The sequence below is a fragment of the Peromyscus leucopus genome, chromosome 15 (genome assembly GCF_004664715.2).
Source record: "Peromyscus leucopus breed LL Stock chromosome 15, UCI_PerLeu_2.1, whole genome shotgun sequence".
Lineage (NCBI taxonomy): Eukaryota > Metazoa > Chordata > Mammalia > Rodentia > Cricetidae > Peromyscus > Peromyscus leucopus.
This window is the reverse complement of record NC_051076.1, coordinates 24,196,820-24,216,240: the sequence shown is the minus strand read 5'-3', so window position 1 is coordinate 24,216,240 and position 19,421 is coordinate 24,196,820. Positions and strand designations below refer to the sequence as shown.

The following is a 19,421-nucleotide window of genomic DNA, read 5'->3' as shown; positions in this document are numbered from 1 at the left end:
CATTGTATGTTATTACATATAAAATTAGCCTAGTAATATGCACATGGGCTGTAATAATCAAATATAGCTATTGTTGTACATTATGTGACCATAATTTCTCTCTCCATTGATCATTTTCTTGATGCAAAAGACTATACAAATATGCCACATGAGCCCCAACAAATGATCCCCAAAATACAATAGATGCTCAAATATTTGTTGAAATATTGAAATGTTCATTTATGTGGCTTTGATTTCTAGAATTGAAATGCCCTCATCTTCAAACATTGTTTTGGCAAGTAATATTAGGAAGAAAAGAAAACACATTGAAAGAGCTTTTATGGTTTTCAGATTTTTATTTCCAGCTGTTTTATATTTTGATTTTTCAGATTCATCAGTCAGACTTAGTGGATATTGCTTTTAATATTGAAAGCTCAGCCTTAAGATACATATGTTTGCAGTTTTAGCACATGACTTGTAATGACTTGGGTTCTACCTGAAGGGTACCAATTTAAAGTCAGCTTGGTATCAGTGCATATTCCTGACTGCTTCAGTAGGATAGTTATTTCTCAGCAAAGGAAGATAAAAGAGAAGCCCTGGGTGTGTCTTCATTTTTGTACCCCATTAGTGGAAGCTGACCAGAGACGTCCAAAGCCTATAGATGGAGTAACATATCCATTGACAGAGTGCAGCATGTGTGTGCATTGAATATTTTCCCAAGACTTTTCCACTTTGGGTTTTTTAGTTAAATTTGGAAAGCAATTTCACAAAGGAGCATTCAGATGAGTATATATCAGGGTGGGTTTTGCTAAGGTCACAAATATCAAATTTTTGAAGCATATGTGGTTTTTAATTATGTTTCTTGTGTTTTAACAACAAACAATAATATATAATGTTTTTAGAGGTATATATATGTACATACATGAACAAAATTGTACATATTTTTACATGCAAAGTTGAAATGCCCTCAGTACTAACAGGTAGCTATGAATTGCTGTAAAGGCCAAGTTTAATGCAGTACTTACCAGATACAGGCTTCCCTCCTCCCAAGCTATTCTACAGCAACTGTCTTATTGTCCCAAACAGTTTAGCAGCATCAAAGCAGTGAGTTCAGTGAGGTGAGACTTGGCTCCTTCTTCTGCAGGCAAAGGAAAGATACTCACAGAATCTTCCTGTCTGACATGCCTAACCTTCCCAAATTTGCTTGACTTTTAGTACGTTGTCAAAAGGAGGAGTGTCTTAAAAGTCACAAAACTAAAAGCAATATATTTGCGGTTAAATGACAACTTCAGATGACTCAGAGGAAAGGCAGTACATCTGTCTAAAGGAATAAGCCATACTGGCTGCACTTAAAAGCGACCCAAATGCACATTCATAGCTAATTATAAACAAAAACTAGTTAACACTTTAAATAAAAGGAAAAATAGCACAAAGATTTAAAGCCTAGACAAGTAGATGAAAGGGCCCTGAGCTGCCTTCCATCTGATATTACTCAGAGGCAACTCTGTCTCCAATTACCTGGGAATATGTGGTATTCCCTCACGAAAGCTGGAGAGCAGAAAGGGCGTCCGTTCAGTGCCTCTGCTTACTCACAGTCGTTTGGAACAAGGTCAGCAGAAATATCTCACATTGCCAAAGAGTCTGGAGCCAGACAGAGCCTGGAGACACAAATCACTGGGTCAGAAGACGTAGTAGGGCAGCAACCACCAGGAATAATTTGTGGGGCCAGGGGTTCAGGGTAAGAAGCATCAGTGGTGCCTGAGCAGACGTCATCAGGAGCTCTGGCTTTAACTATTCTTGTGCTCAGTGGCTCCGATCCATCCAAGCCTGTGACCCCTTTGGTAGACTCAACCTAAAAAGATACTTACACCCTAAAACTAAAATAAATGAGCACAAATAAAAGTAAGTAAAGGATGAAAGCTGCCTCCTAAGAAATTTAGTGCTATTGTTTTTCTTTTGTTTGTTTGTTGTGGTCCCAACCATGGGCCTTCTCTGCCCCAAGTGGCAGATCTCTACCATTTAAATTTAGCGGCTAAAGCGTAACAGCCACAATGTTAAGTTTAATAATATCTAAGGCTCAGCTCCCGTCTGCGGATCAGCAGTTGACTGACCAACTCTCCTAGCATGATTTCCCCGTATCATTTTAGGTCTATTAAAATAATAGTTGCTGATATTCTCTGGAGATTATCTATCCAAACCATGTTCTTCTTTGCCATTTTTCCTACACTCAGTCAACATGTTTCTTGCTACCAGGTCAGTGTTGAATTATCTTGTCACGCCACTACCAAGCCTGTTTTAGATGTGAATCTTCTCCAGACATTTTCTTGCTTATGTTTTTCTTGCATCAGAACGTGAATGGTTGCCCATAGTATACTCAGAATAACATATCTTGTTTGGAGGAACATTGAAATTTATTTATTTATCCATATATATATATATACACAATTTCTCACTATGGAGTTCTGACGGCCCGGGAACTCACTATGTAGACCAGGCTAGCCTTGACCTCCCAGAGATCCATCTTCCTCTGCGTCCGCAGTGCTGGGATTAAAAGTGTCTGCCACCATACCCAGCAAAATTTAAAGAAATCATTTTATATTTGGAGATTTTGGCATGTTCCCCCTAAATTTACCAAAAGCACTGTTTCTTGGAGCAACTTTATTTATGTTATGCCTTTTCAAAAATAATAAAAACAAATCTAGAAAGCTATTAAGCCCAGCTTACATTACAGGAATTGAGAATTCTCTTAGGTCTGATGAAATAACAATAGAGTTGGGTACAAAGAGAGCTGGTAGTTAGTCCCAGCTTCTAAGGAAGCCACACAGGGGGATCCCCTGAGCCTTGGAGAAAGGGACAAGAAAAGAAGAAGAAAATCCCGACTATACATGCAAGGTAAGTGGGTAGTAGAAGAAATGTTCCTGAAAATATTTTAGGGTCATTCCAAGATTTTGTAAAGGTCTTGGGACACCATTTTTCCACATTGCTAGAGAAGTAGTCTTATTTTAGCTAAGTGTCCATTTAATTCTTCATATTATTTTATATAGAAAAATTAAAATTTAAATCTTGTGTATTTTTGACAATCTGAAGATAATACACCCCATTCTTTTTTAATTAATAATGATATGAACATAAGAGGAAGGACACAAAGGGTATTACCCCAAGCCCTAGGTGATCAATACAGTATCTTACTGAAATGTGAACCAACTCAATGAAAAAGAAAATGTCACTCCAGTCTCATGAAGAAAGATTTTGGCGTAAAAGTGAGGGTCACAGTTATTAAAATCTATCACAGTCTAGTGGTTAAACTAGAATTCAAACCATGTTTGTCTGAACTAAATGATACTCAAGACCCAAACACTGGTATTAAAGGAGTCTGGAGACTGAAGGGTAAGGACACTGGACAGGGTGTGTGCAGCTTTCTGGCAGCAAATGTGCAAGTAGCTTCTCTTGGAGATGTGACTCAGAGGGAGGGGGAATTCTCATCATGATTGTGTCCATTAAGAGTTCCTCACTTCTGTCCAACATGGCCAAGAACACTGCTGGGAAGGCTGTGGCATAGGAAACCCAGCAATTTGTTGACATCTTAAAGCTCATTGCAAATCCACCCAACCCAGCCTTGCAACAGCTTGTCCATTTTTAGTGTTCCCTTGATTTCCCTATACAAACTTGACTTAGAACCATGCTGAGATTTGTTTGTTTGTGGTGCTAATTACCAAGATCACAGATTTGTGTATCATAGGCAAGTGCTAGACCATAGAAATATAGTCCCTAATCAGTAATCATGTCTAGAGGTGACCAGAATGCTGTCACATCATTATGTGTCAAAAAAAGAAGTGAGCTATTTCCTCTGAAGAACATGAATTCTGAAATGTAAATATTGTCTCTTCCTTCTTTTATGTGATTACTTGAGCATTATTTAATCATAATCTTTTGTTGATAACTGATTATACATACATAGGAAATTACTGTGTAAAAAAACCTGAGCTTTCAAAACTCTACATAATCATGTGCACCATTAGAAATTGCCTACAAATAATTTGTTTGCTTCTTCTTACTTACTTACTTACTGAGTGTATGTGTGTGTGTGTGTGTGTGTGTGTGTGTGTGTGTGTGCATGTGCGTGCATATATGTGTGTGTCAGGGTCAAGGAACCATTTAGCTTAGTCTCTTATTTCCTTCCATCCTTGCATGTCTCCTGGGATCAAACTCAAGTCAGCAGGCTTGTACAGTAAAGCGTCTCCAGCCACTGAGCAATCTCGCCAATCTGCCAGAGCTATATCTCAGAAAAACAAATAATTCAGGAAATTTAAATATCCATAGAACATGTGTGTGATACATGTAGAAAGTTATCTTAATTTCTTTGTCACCTTTAGCGAAGTCATGATGAGTGTCTCTGCAGATGCAGCTGAGATTTTGGTGACAGGGCACAAATAGCTTGCGCCGCCCCCCCCACCCACCCCCGCTCTTGGTGAAGGCAAATTTTCACTGGTTACAGTGTGACCTGTGACTTCAGGTTTTGGGGTTCATCTTTACCCATGCTGTGTCATCGAGTTGGCATCAAAATCTATGCCTGTGTCACAGTGAAACCTGTAATTTTGTACAATTAAAATGCTCTTTTTTTTTAAGTGACCCCCAAAAGGGAACTCTGACAGTAGAGCATTGATCGTGTTTTTGTGCAAAGCAACATGCTAGATGATGTATGCACCCCAACTTTTAAGGCATTTTGTGGCATCGAACAAAGACCTGACAGATACTGAGCAAGTGCCCTACCGTTCAGCTCCATCTCCAGCCCTTGGGTTTGAGACAAGGTTTCTCTGTATAGGTCAGACTGCCAGGAAGTTTGACCCTCCAGCCCCCACTCTCCCTCCTATATTCTGGGATAACAGATCTATGCCACCATGCCTCTCTCTCAGAATGTATTTTTTTCTTCAGATTACAATACAAAAGGAAATCTGCCCTGCTCCTTGAATTGTTGACTCTGCATTGAGAGTTGAAATTTGGCCTTTAATATGCTTTCTTTGATCTCTAATTTGACTGTTTATCAAAGCTGATTAGAGTTTCAATATACAAATCCCTGTAGCTTGAAAATCAGGCAAAAGTAATGGATAGTAGAGAAGTCCCAAGCATCGCCTGTTATTCTAATTTGACTTTATTATTGTAGCATGGTTATTAGGTTTGGTAAGGAGATCTGTTTTTATGTTTTATTTCTTTGGTATGGATCAATCTCCTGCCACATTGGATTAAAGTGGTTTGGGTTTTATTTTTTTTTAAGCCAACTCTCTCAGGCACTGAAACAAGAGCTGTGTTGGTACACATCAAAAGGAATTATTACTGTGAACTAGCAAGACTCACTTTATTCTTTTTTACCATGATACGTTTTTGAAAAGCTGCAAGAATATATTTTCTGTATTCTGTATGATGTCAACATCATAAAACAGTGGTTGGTTCACTTCAGGGTTTTTCAGGTCTTCAATTCTAGAACTTAAGAAAGACATTTACTTCACATATACTGGTCATTCCAGACATTGTGCTAAACAATTTGCATTTGTTGACAAGTGAATCTGATTGCCAAAAGTCACGTGGCTCACATTAATCTTATGGGAAGTGAAGCTAGCTCTTGGGAGTATCAGTTTCATGCACTTTTAGTTTCATAAATCATTTACTTGGATCTTCTAGAATAGTCCAGAAATTATTTCCATCAATTCTTTTAATCTGTGTATTTTTCAAGAAAACAAACAAGCAAAAAAAAAAAAATGTCCTTTGTCAAAGAAGCGTTCATTCAGGCTACTTTTGTTATTTCTCCATGAAGGCACTTTATGTGATTCTAGAATTGTTTTTGGAAGCTAACCCTGTTTTCTTTTAGGTACCCTCAAACTGGTTTTTATGACTGTATGTTCATACTAGAGCCTTTTTAAAGTAGAGTGTCTAATGTGCACCCCAGGCTTGAATGTGGCTAATGACAGACCTGTAAACTCATGTAAACAATCTGAAGTGCAAAAAAGGGAAAGGAAAGCCGGGAAAAAAAAAATCTTGTTGCTGACTCAAATGATCCCTCTTTAATTTGGACATCCACTGGAGAGAGTGTCAGCCTGACACTGTGTCAGGACACTAGAGATGATGTACAGACCTTCAGTCAGAACAGTTGTGAAAATTGTAAAACTTTAATGAACCCAAGCTGCGCTATTGTGTTTTAAGTAGTGAGAGAGACACTTTAACAATTCCCAAAGGATCATGGGTTTTATTTGGTCAGCATTACCAATTGTTTTTTTTATGATTGTAGAGTGATTAACTTACTCTGCTCCATTTTGCCTTCTGATTTCTCCAAGTGGCCCCAAATATTACCCAATGGGGAAGGATTATAAATAGACAACTTCTTCACTTACTGTTTAGTGCATTTTTTTTTTTATTTATCTTGTGCATGTCTGTTTTTTCAGGAGAGGCATTATGAAGACTGTGTAGGTGTGGTAATGATGGTTTTCTGTATTGCCCTGGTGGGTAATCACCATGAAATTGTTAATTTGTGAAGTCATAACTAGTCTTGTACATTCTTTAGAATAGATTCAAAATAATGAGAGCCCTGCTTATTAGTGTCTCTGAAACATTTATACCAAATATATATGCACAAAGAAGAAGAGTGGAGAGTTGTAGAGTATTTCCTTAACTTCCTGGAATGCTTGCTTCTTAAAGAAGGTGAAAGTTGCTGTCATATGTTTTGGTTAATGGAGTTACTATCTGATTTTTAAATAGTTTGAAATCGTCATCCCTATCCTAAATCTGTTCTGTGAGTTCGTGTCAGGCATCTTTATTTTTAGCGGTAGGGTGGGTGGGTAGATAGAGCAAATAAATCTGAGTTTGAAGCTCAGTGATAGAGTGTTTGTCTAGTCGGTTCTGGATTGGATCCCCAGCTCTGACAAAAAAAAAAAAAATTAAAGCAGATAGATGGTGTGCCCCTTTTAGAGCTGATTCATAATCAGTCACTTGAGATCTATTCCAAAGAGCATGGCTATAAAGTGTTTGGAATGTGTATTGCCTTCATTTGTTTACATTTCCATCGTGATGTTTGTGCCTGTGCCTGAGAGAATTATTTTCAATAAACTTGTTGCTATTTAGATCCTGGCATATTCAATGTAACTATGAAAGTAGTGTTTCCATTCCTTAGGTTACTATGTTCGGGGCAAATAAATTATTTATAATCTAAAAAGTTTGGGTGCTTATGTAAAAATCTTATGTGTCCATTTATTAGTGTCAATTTAATCCAGTTTAATAATATTTCTAGCCTATCAGTGACATTAATAGGGTTAAGATAATATCTAGCTGGAGAACATTAGAATTAATAACTAAATCTACTCCATGTTGCTTATATTGTATACTCTCTGAAATGGTAGAGCCCTGTACCTATCTCATGTTTTTTCCTTGCATTTTCAGCTAAAATTGACCAAGAGTCACAAGAGACTGCCTTGACAGAGACTCATAAATGGTAAGGTATCACTTTCCTTTTATAATATTTATTCTTGAAATTGCCTTATGGAAATTCTTTGTTTTAACCCTAGGAACCAGTTATTGGTTGTGGGTTTTGTTTTGTTTTGTTACTTTTAAGCATAAAATTGGAATCTAATGCAAGAGTGTACTTTAGGTCCACAGTGAATTTCTGAAGTCATTCTGACACATAAGTCTGTTATGTACCCAGTTGTAATGAACAGCTTTGCCTCTTTCCAATGGGATTCAGAAGTAAGGAAATACAAGATTCTACAAGAAATGATGAAACTGGATTTTGTTTTGTTTGTACTTATTTTTTGTTAGCATAAATATAATGGGTCTTATTGTGACATCTTCATAAATATGTATCATTGTACTTTGCTCGTATTTGCTCCTTACTATCCTCTTCATCCCTCTTATTTTACTTTACTGTGTGTAGCAATTTTGGCTGGTAATACTTTTACTTTGTAAGCTTGAAATACACCATTCCATGATTTCCTGGTTTTTAGGATTTGTGTCGAGCAGGATGAGGTCATTCTCATGTGTTTGTCTTTCTGAATTGACACTTTTCTGGTACAGCTTTTCTTTCCTTTCTTTTGTTCTTCGGGCATCTTGATCGTAATGTGTCATAGAGAAGTTCTGTCATCCTGTCCATTTGGGATTCTAAAACCTTCTTGTGATTGAATTCCCAAATCTTTCCTTAAATTTGGGGCATTTTCTGCTCTAATGTCACTGGATAGATTCTCAATGACTTTAGTGTTTATCTCAGCTCTTACGTGTATCCCATTGTAAATTTTGAATCTTGATCAGATGCCAGAGTTCCTAAAGTTGTGATCGTGGACATTGACTTTTTTTTCATGATGTTTGATGTCATATTTCTTCAATCTTGTTTTCCTTCCTTTTTGTTCTTTCTTCTGATTGGTTGATCTATTCTTTAATCTTATAATGTTTTCTTTCCAGCATTGCTTTCTATTATTATTATTATTAATCTTAGTTTTCTTGATGATATTCTTTTTGGCATTGTAAACTCTTCACCCATACTACTGGCTTTCCATTTTTTACTTTTCTCTCCAGGTCTTGGATTGATTACATTTGCTTTATCCATCCATTTATTTGTGATTTCTTTGAAGTCATAGGTCAGTTTTACATCCACCATTTTTAAATCATTTTTATCCACTTCAGATTTTTAATTCGCTAGCTGAGGCGTTACAATATTTTTGTCATGCTTACTTGGTTTTTCATGTTTGGGTTGCAGTTTGTGCCTTTCTGGTTCGCATATCTCTTCCAGTGTCATTTGAGGAATCTTTACTGACTAGCCTTGTCTCTGGAGCTCAGTTGCCAGCAGAGGTAAAGAGAAAGCCCACTGTCTTTAGGCGGGGCTTCTCTTTCCCTCCCCCTGCTGAAAAGCATGGGTCTGGAAACGTTGCTCACTTCTCCTCCTGTTGCTCTTGTTCTTCTATCCCTGAGCATTTTCCTGCTCTCCTGTGTCTCCCTTTTGGAATTTCCAAAGGTCTCCCTCTCTTTCTGTCTTTTGAATATAGTCTTTTTTTTTCCTTATCCTGGCATTTCCTCTTTGCTCTGAACCATGGTGGTTGCTTCTAATCCACCATTTTACTCACAAGTCCTCAGGAACTTGTCTCACAAGTCTGACTTGGAAGGTTTAGTGATAGAAAACTTCCATTTCAGTATACAAAATAATTCCACAGAAGAATCCATGAGCTTCCTTAGGTGAGCTGCAATTCTAGAATGAGGATTTTTAATCAGGGACACGGTTTGAAAAATACCTCAGGAATCTCCATCTCTCACTAGTTCTTCCTCTCTGCTATTAGTCATTCTCTACGGAAAAATCTTTTTTTTTTTTTTCTTAAAAACACTGACTAATAACAAAGAGAAAGACAGATAAAATGTATCTAGAGAAAGTGAAGGCAGGAAGGAGAGAGGGAAAAAGAGATTGGGGTTGGGGGGGTTATGAGACTAAGGGAGAGGGGAGGAGAAAGTAACTTAGAAAACCAGTTCACATGCTTATGCTTATAAAAGCTAGCAAGCCAAAAATTAACCAAGCAAATCCGGAGGGGCTGATGTTGCAATCTTGACTCTGAAAGCAGTCTGGAGACAGCATTCCTTCCTACTTGAGCTCCTCAGCATAAGGACTTCCACTGACAGGCTGGGACCCAACTATATTGTAAGGAAGTCTGCTGTCCTTAAAGTCTATCAATTGGAGTGTTAACCGCATCTCAAAGCTGCCTTCACAACAGCCAGACTGGTGTCTCCACCCCAACTAGACATCAAGGATGGGTTATGATGTCTAACAGCTAACAATCACACTCAAAAGGGACTCTGATTACTCCTGAGGAAAGGCGCTTATTCTGTTATTAGGCAAATTCCTGATAGTCTCTGCACCGATACCACACATTTAGTAGCTCTTGACTTGCTGTCAAATACTGTGCTAGGCAAACTGATAAAAGAATTGGCAAGTTCTAAGAAAGCAAAATCTGAAGTCAAGACATAAATCATAACAAACACAAATTCAGTGAGTTGAAAACACTAATGATAAAATGTTTAGTACAACAGCCATTTTAATGTTTAAAAATGAAAATAAGTAAGGGGTTATCTGAAGCATTTGACATTTCCCAAAAAAATGTATCTTATACCATTTCTCCAGCAATTCTCTGTAGCCTGGACAATGATCAATAGTAACTCTGTGAAGAAAGACAGCATAACCCTTCTAAGGACCTCTGCTTTTCAGCCAGGCCTCTCACATGTCATAGCTCTATACCTTAAGCTAGTATTAAAACCATCAGCTAACCAGTATTTACTTTGCTGAAGAGGATTAAATAACATGATCTCTGGTGGATGTTTTAGTACTTGGTAAATCATTCATAGATGTTAGCTACTGTGTTATTGTTGTATAATTATCATTATCAGAAATTAAAAAAAAATATATGGCCATAGGGCTGGGGAGATGAGTCAGTTAGTAAGGTGCCTACTTCACAAACGTGTCTGAGTCTAGCCTGATGGCTCTCATGTAGGAAGGTGATCATGGCAGGGCACAACTGTAATTCCTGTGCTGGGAATGCATAGACAGCAGGAGCCCTGGGCCTTGGAGGCCAGCTGGTCCTGTAAATGTGTGATTACAGATTCTGCAGGAGACCCTGTTTCAAAAACTGAGGTGGAAAATCCTAGAGAAAGATAGCCCAGTGTTAACCAGACAGATACATACACACATGCATTCGTATGCACACACACACACACACACACACACACACACACCCCTGATGGTAGAAAGAGACCATGAAGCAGAAACCATGAGGCTGTGCACCTTGGGTTCTTCTTGCACATGTCATTCTGGGAGAAGTGAGCCGCTGTCTTCTTCCTGCTGCTCTGCCTAAGAGAACTGGCTGTATTTGGAATAGAACTGGGAGGATTCCAAATCTAAAGACTTTGTCAATAAAGAAAAAAAATATGGAGGTTTTGGCAGGGAAAAACCAAAGAAGAGCATTTTTGTATCCCATGATGCCGCATAACAGATGGCCAAGCTTGGCCAAACTATCAGAAGTTCAATGGAAAGAATGAGAGATGGAGACATCTAAGAAGTATCCTTCTTGGATCCCAGTTGATACTAGAAGTTTAGAAGCCTGTACGTGCTCTCCTGTTCACCTCAGCCCAGGACAGAACAGACAGAAACCTTCTCCAGTCTGTCCTGGGATCCCTCCCTGCATGTTGCAAGCCATTTAACCTCTGACCAACCTCTGGCTGAACAATTCTGACTCTGAGAACTCCCAGGATGCCAGAGTTAAAAATAAAGTCTCACAACATTTATTCTCCATGACTCGTGTTTGCCAGCATCAAGTAAGCTCCTGCTTCTGTAAGCATTGCATGTAAGTTGGGAGAAATGTTCCTGCCTGGTGTGCTGAGAACGCCACTCACTCACGTTGATGCGCTCTTCTCAGGCTTGGGGTTGGGGGGAATGGTCAGTTTTCACCCAGTTCTAAAGTTCCAGGTCCCCCTTATAGTTGTGAAGCCTTAGCTGCTACCTGCTACCCTCATTAGTGATCACATTAAAATCAAAGCCTTGGTCTTTCGTGACACTCTTTTGAGTTCTTGACTTGGCTCCCTACCATCAGCTAAAACTGAGATAAAACATCCATCATACTTATTACCTGTGGGTTCTAGACATGTCAGTTCACTCAACAAAGCTGTTGCAAAGGCCAAGAACTTGTATTCATTTAAACCTACAGTGTCCCATCGTCCTTCTGTTTTTTGGTTTTTTTTTTTTTTTAATCTTTATTCTTGTTATTTTCTATGTACCATGTTATCATAAGCCAAATGAAATACATCCTGGGGATGAGATCTGGAACAAACAAACCTGGTCTTCCCTAATCCCTTTTTGACCTTAAGACAGAAAATACACTGAGGCATTTTGTTTCCGTGAAAGCCTCAGTGTATTGAAAGCCTCTTAATCAAAGGAATTTTCTGCTTAATTTCTGATTTGTCTGCTTGTTTTTATTTAAATCTGGGTGATATGATGAATGCTTAAGAAGACTTAGTTTATGTTCTCTGAGAGATCCAGTGACAGCCTGGTGACAGGGTTTGATTTTAGAAATGGCTGTCATTTGTAGTATTAAGAATTGCTGAGTCAGGCTTCAGATGTCTGAAGGATAAAGTATAACCATGTATATTCACTGAATACCCTTTCTCTGTCAAAAGAGAAGTGTCTCAAAGGTCTTGAAGCATCATACCACACTGTATGCTCACAGAGGCTCCTGGGAGAGAAATTAGGGGAGAAGCCTTGCTGGTTCCTTGGATCCAAGCTCTGTCCTTTCAGAAATGTAGCAAGCAGATGAACCACATGTAGTATCTGGGATTCTTCTTCCTTTGCCCTCTGAGGCCTCAGCAGTGGAGTGTCTTGTTTCTGGCAATAAGTAAAGCTTTTTTGGTTATGACTGGTGAGAGAATTTCATAGAGAAACTTAGCTGTGTGAAGTGCTTGCTAAACTAAAAGCATATGTGCACATTCACATGTGTGCACACACCATCCACAGGCATGCAAGCATATACCCACAGACATACATTCACACACCATCCACAGACATGCAAGCATACAAAACTTCACACACTCAGAAACGGGGAGAGAGGGGAGGGCAGGTAGGGACACACATATAGAAATGAAGTAAAAAATACACTATTCACTAATGTACATGTATATACATGTACATGTGCACATACACACATACAGGTGCACATACACACAGGCAGATATGCATACATATATCACACAGAAATATACACTGTCACATATACATATACATAGAGGTATATACATGCACACAGGAGCATAGTGTGAGCTTGCCTTGAAAGAAATTACACCCACAGGCCTTTGTGTTATATATGTATTTTTTTTATAAAATATCATCTAAAACGAATAAACTATTATCAAGATATTTTTAATTTTTGTCTAAGTGAGATACACTGATCTTCATTTTATTATTTCATAACTAAATAAATATGCAAGAGAAAGTTCATTGTATGTTTTAAATATTTTTCTTATATATTTACTAGCATGATAGCATCATGTGCTAATTTTATTTACACATTTTTCTATTCTACAAGTGGGACCTTGAGTTCTTATTTACTGACTAGAGTACACCCCTTCTGAATAGGTGGAATGACTTTATTCAACATATCTCCTGGATATCTGCAGATAAAACTGGAGCAATCTCCCAAACTCACATATAAGATTATGTTGATTCTGCATATGGTCTTATTTCAGTGAGCAGGGTGTTGTAAAGATTGTCTGTACCTGACTGTGAGTTTATTTCAGCCTCCTCTTTATTTTTAATTAACATTTCCACTTTCTTTAATCGTGGAAAAGTATCAGTAAACAAAATATGTTTTTCTTTTCCCACAGAATGGCTTAGTATTGGTGTCAGCTCCAAGGTAGTGAATACAGACATCCCAAGATTCCTAATAAATGTTCTTTTAAATTTAAATTTAAAGAGTGAGGAACCAGAGGCTGTTAAATCAATGGATCCACACTCTGGAGTCTTTACTACTTCAAAAATGATGACTAATTTCAACTTGTTTTCTTTGGATTTATTCTGTTCTTTAAATACATAGTCATGAACCATATCTGTGATGGAATTAACTCTGAAAGAAAAAAAGAATGGGTTAAAGAAATGCTCTTTATGCCAATAGCGGAAGCTTTAGTGAATTTATTTCTAGCTTCATTAAAACTGATAGAAGTAATTAAAAAGTCAACTTTAAATTATATTTAAACTATTCTGTCCAGTAACTTACTTTCTTGTATGCTTCAGTCTGAATAACATTCTGGGTAAAAGACATCAAAGAGAGAAAGGTATAATGCCTGATAGACATGCATACAGCTAACAGGAGCCGCTCATACCAAGGACACATTCCTCTGGCTTTTGTGTACATTTTACACATTTTAGTAGAAGATGCTTATATTTTTTATTCATAAAAATTGTATGTGTGTACATATCTACACGTGTGTATATATGTATACATGTATTACTGAAATTTTTACATATACTGTTTTTAACAAATTTTCCTCTTTATATTTATTTGTATGTGAGAGAGGAGAGAGAGAGAGAGAGAGAGAGAAAGAGAGAGAGAGAAAGAGAGAGAGAGATGGAAGGAAAGAGAGAGAACAAGAAAGAAAACATGTCTAGAGCATGTTTGTGGGTGTACCATGTCACATACACATGTAGAAATCAGAAGACAACTTGTAGAAGTTGGTTCTCTCCTTCTGCTGTGTGGGTACTGAGGGTCGAACTTGGGTCATCGGGCTCTGCAGTAAAGGCATTACCCCTGAGCCATCTTGCCAAGCCCCTCAAACTGTTTTTTAAAATGTTTCAGAAGAGAAGTTGCTTTCCTTGGGATGCTACGAATAAAGATTGACTGTAACCAATCAACGTTCCTCCCCCTCTTCCTTGTGTTCAAGTTTGAATCCAGTCTTTAAGCACATTAGCCCTGTACTCTGCGCTAGCTCCATCCCCTGCTGGAGCTAATGTCATCATTAGACAATAAGGAATTTGTTAAAGAAAGAGTTAGGGTTTGGAGTATGGATCGGTGTACTATGACATGCTGTTTTCTGGATCTGACATGGCCTGGACATTGCAGTCATGATCTCAGAAGCTGTGTCTACTGTATGAGGTCTGCACACACAAAATAGCATGGAGGGAGGAGGGGGGATGATGAGCAGAAGTGAAGGGAGATAAGAGAGAGTAAGGCGTTTAGTATGAATTGGATATATTATATACATGTATGAAATTGTCAAGGATTTTAAAGGGAAAAAATAATCAATTATCACAATGCTATTGAAGTAATAAACCAACGTCTTTTAGCATTATTATGTGATGAAGCTTTGACTGCATAGCTTATAATTTATGTAAACTACCTCTTAGGCTCTTTTAAAATTACTATTAAGAATTAGGGGACAAGATTTTACTGTTTAGCCCAGACTAGTCTTAAACTCCTGAGCCTCCTGCTTTACAGTTCTAAGAGCTGAGATTGCAGGTGAGTGCCACCATGACCCAACCCTAACCCCACCTCCTTAAAGAGAATATGGTAGAGTCCCTCTCCCTTAATATTTTATTTAAATATAAGCAAAGACATCGGAAAGAACCAGTGATCAAAAGCAAGCGATAGTAAGGAAAGAAAGCAAAATTTTAAAAGAATTTTAATTCACAAATTTTAAAACTAAAAAATATTTCTGCATGTAATATTGCTAGAGTGATATTTTACCAAAGCCAAGATTGCATAACAAATAGTTGACATGGAAAAATAATCTTTCATGCAAAATAAAGACAAAACAAAAAAGGCAGGGGGAAGGGAGCAGTTGTTAGCTCCAAAGGTTTCATATAGTATATAACTGTTCATTCATCATGGGAGAGAAAATATTTAATGAGTCCTGACTGATGCACACATACTTTATCATGTTCAGTGACTTTTAGAGTGTCAGTTTGTAAAGTGTTTATCCAAGGAATGGACTTCTGGCAGGAGGATGAAATGAAAAGTGAGATGTTTAGTTCCTAATAGGCATATTTTCCAGAATCTTTCTGAGTAACTATCCAGAGATGAATAGAAAGACTACAGGTCTTGTTTATCTGCGGATGCTGGCAGGCCATGCAGGCTCCAGCCTGGTATTAAAACTGAAGTGACATGGAATGTCTTTGCAGAACCCCCAAACAATGACATCATTGCGTTAGCAATATTGATAAAGTCAAGCAAAGTTGGAGTTTCTTACTTCCCAATTTGGATTTTTTTTTTTAACTTAACCACTTAAGATCTGCCAGGAGATTTACTATCATGGAGGCCTGAGGAACAATCTTAAGACCTCCTAGAGAGATGGTAGAAATATGTATGTCCCCCCTTTTACCTTCAGGCCATGTGGTACCTTTTAGGCTCAGCACTTTGTAAAAATGGATTTACTTCTGTGACAGCATCATTTAATCTTTTATAGAAGTCTATTGACCTTTTATCATTATGAGAACCATGGCTCCCTCTTTAGGTTCCGTGGCTTTTGAGGGAGGGAGATGACTTGGAAATATTCTTACTTTCAACTTTTATGCATTCTAAATAGGAAGACTTTGGGACTGTCTGCTTCTGAGAAAGTTAGTGTGCCCTCCTCCCCCAAGTTGTAGATAAATATTGTAAAGAAAAGCCAATTATAGGTTTTCTACCTTTTATGGGTTTATAGTAAGAAATGGCCAGTTACATATAGTCAAGTTCTTTGATACTCCAATACTTAAAAGTAGTTGGATGTCTAGACTAGACAAAACTATCTCTTGAAGCCCCCACATTGATAAAACTTAGAACTCCTGAACCTTTTCATCCTAGAAACAAACAAACAAAAAAAAAATAGTCATCAAACGACTATGTTTTTAGTGGAGATTCTAAGCACTGTGCTTTTGACATATGTATGGTTAGTGGTAGAAGAGGGGGAATTAAGGCAAAAAAGAAGGGGCATAGAATCTTCCCAGTTTCATTCCTTAAGAAATAGACAGTAGAAATAGAAGGATAAAGGTTAGGAAGTGAAGTTGTCAGGTGTGTTTAAGCATAAGAGAATAATTCATTAGGGTCCATAACTTGAGAAGTGATGCTTCCAGCATGGTAGCTATTACAGAAGAGAGAAAGCGAATGAATAAGAGAAGTCCAAGAAAATAGGCCAACCTTTGTAGCAGGAATCTTAAAAGTTGTTATTAATAAAATCAAACCTGAGGCCAGTTATTGGGGTCAATGCTGGTAGATCAGAGAGACAGAACAAGCCACAACTATCTCACCTGGCCGGATCCTCAGCTGGTCTTGTCTCCTCAGACTGAAGGCCTCTGAGTCCTCATCCGGAATGGGTCTCAGCTGAATTACTGCTCAAAAGCCTGAAGCTTAACCAGGCCAAATGCTTAACCAGCCAAATGCTTCTAGTTTCTGGTCCTCACACCTTATATATCTTTCTGCTTTCTACCACCACTCCCTGGGATTAAAGGCTGGCTTTCTGGGATTAAAGGTGTGTGTCACCATGCTTGGCTATTTCCAATGTGGCCTTGAACTCACAGAGATCCAGAGGGATTTCTATCTCTGGAATGCTAGGATTAAAGGTGTGAGTGCCACCATTTTCTAGCCTTTGTATCTAGTGGCTGTCTGTTCTCTGACCCCAGATAAATTTATTAGAGTACACAATATTTTGGGGAACACAATACCACCACAAACCTTACTCCAGATTTTTTTTTATTTCAGCAAGAACAGCATGAAAAAGTGAAACAGTTATAGATGATTTAATCTAGACAGACATTTCACCAGGGAGGTTACAATATTGTTTAAAAGATTGCAATTCAGCAGGGTGTGGTGATGCACATCTTTAACCTCAGCACTTGGGAGGCAGAGGCAAGCAGATCTCTCTGAGTTCTAGGACAGCCTGGTCTACAAAACAAGTTCCAGGATAGCCATGGCTACACATAGAAACCCTATCTTGAAAAACAAACAAAACAAAAGATTATAATTCAAATATTCTACCTTTGGTTATAAGATATAAAATCAAAAGACAAAAAAAGAATTACTGTCACAAGACAGTACTGGAGGCTTACAGCATCCAAGGCAAACATAGGCAACCTCACAAGAGGCTGAATGGAAGACCATTCAGTGACACCCCACCATGACAAGGTGTGTATTGTTGTAAACTTCAAACTCTGGGGTGCATTTCTGGAATTCAGATCCCAGTTTTACCTTTAAAATGTCATTCTTGAGGGAAAGTTATTGAAATCCTTTGCCTCTATCATTTCATTTCTTAACCAGGGAGAGTAAGTAGCTGCTTTGCATATAGTGATAGTGAATCACTACTAATAAATGAAGTCTGTATCTTTTCTGTGGCTATTATTGTAATGTCCTCGATGGGTGACATGAGCTCCTGTAGTATTGTGGCTACCCCAGCCTGGGCAATGTGAGGCACTGTCACAATAAAGAAGAAAGAACAAGATGACATTCCAACTCTTATGAAGAGGGATGAGGCTGAAAGAAGAATCGCTAAAACAAGAAGACCTATGGTATACCAGCTTGAAAAGAGATCATTTGTTGACATAATGAGTGACCTTTTACAACCCAAATTCTGTTTTCACTGTGAGAACTTTTACATCATAAAACTCTTACATCATCACATTTCTGCCTCTCATTGCATGAATGTTTATTCAATGTATAACTTGAAGATACTGACTGATTTGATCACTGTTTGAAAGAGCATAGTTGTAGTCTTTGCCCAGTAGAAGCAATGGCTACATTCACCTTGCAGACTTGAAGGAAGAGTGAGCAGAGAGAAATTACCACATATTCTACCAACTCTCAGAACAGAACACCCAACAAGAAGATGGCCATGACTCCTTGGTGTATGGCAGGCTCATCCATCTTTCATTGCTCAGTTTCCCTCATTTGTTGTGAGAACTCAATAGGATCATGGAGATACTGTATTTAACACAATAATAAAACATACAATAAGTGTCCTATCAACACAGGCTTTATCCCCTTGAACACCATGCATTTTTCTACATTTCAAACAGCAATTTCCTGTGTGAGAGTGAGGTCAGGTTCCCATTCTTGGTCACACGGTCTCCTAAGGAGAAATGTTAGTATATTTGCAGTGAAAATGTGTTTTAAGCCCTCTAGAAATACTGTGGCAAAGAAATTTTCATCCGTACTGCGTTTTGGAAGTAAAGGGTTATTACTGACACATGAAACCCTAGATTAGTGTGAATGGATGCAAATTTTGGATGCTACATCCAGAAGATTGCCAAACCCTGTTGTATGTTATTTAAGTCACCAAAACAGTTCCCAAAGTGAGTGGGAGTTCTTCTACAGTGTTATGAAAATATAACCTTACAAAATAATCTATAAAGTTCTTTTTGTTTGTCTTCTGGCTCTAGTCACCACATTGCTAGCAGAATTGGGGGAAAGAGAACATGAGTTCATCAGAATCATTTGTTGTGATGGTACTGTAAGTTAAAGACCTGTGGAATATTTGACATCATGATTAGGATTGGTCTAAGAAACACAAGAGAAGGTTGACCTGGAGACCGTGGCTTACTCTTACTCCAAGTCAAGACCCTACAGGAAAAGCATGGGATAAACAAGGCAGTGCAAATAACTGAAATAAGAAAATAATTTCAATAAATCTGGGAAGAAAGGAAGAAGATACGATGAATAATTTACAAGTACTACTTCCCCATTTTTTAGCAGCAGCTGTAGATGAACATGGAGCCCAATGTTGCCCCCATGCTCTGTTTTATTTCCTGGAATTAATTTTCCCTATTTTGAGATTGATTTTCCTTTTGAGTATTCAGTGACAACTAAGTGTGAATGAATTAATGTTGGAAATACAGGTTCTTCAATAGTGATGATGTCGAGAACTTCAAATACAGATGCAGAGAAAATAAGAACGGAGGGACTGTGAGATATCTCCTCCAA

The 19,421-nt window shown here is 38.0% G+C and overlaps 1 protein-coding gene across 1 annotated transcript in view; it reads left to right on the top strand.

The window, feature by feature from the left end:
* Fmn2 (formin 2) overlaps positions 1-19,421 on the top strand; it is a 301,328-nt gene that overhangs the window by 216,598 nt on the left and 65,309 nt on the right. The window contains 1 exon segment of the mRNA XM_028865546.2: positions 7,405-7,456. Coding sequence (XP_028721379.1) covers positions 7,405-7,456 — 52 coding nt within the window.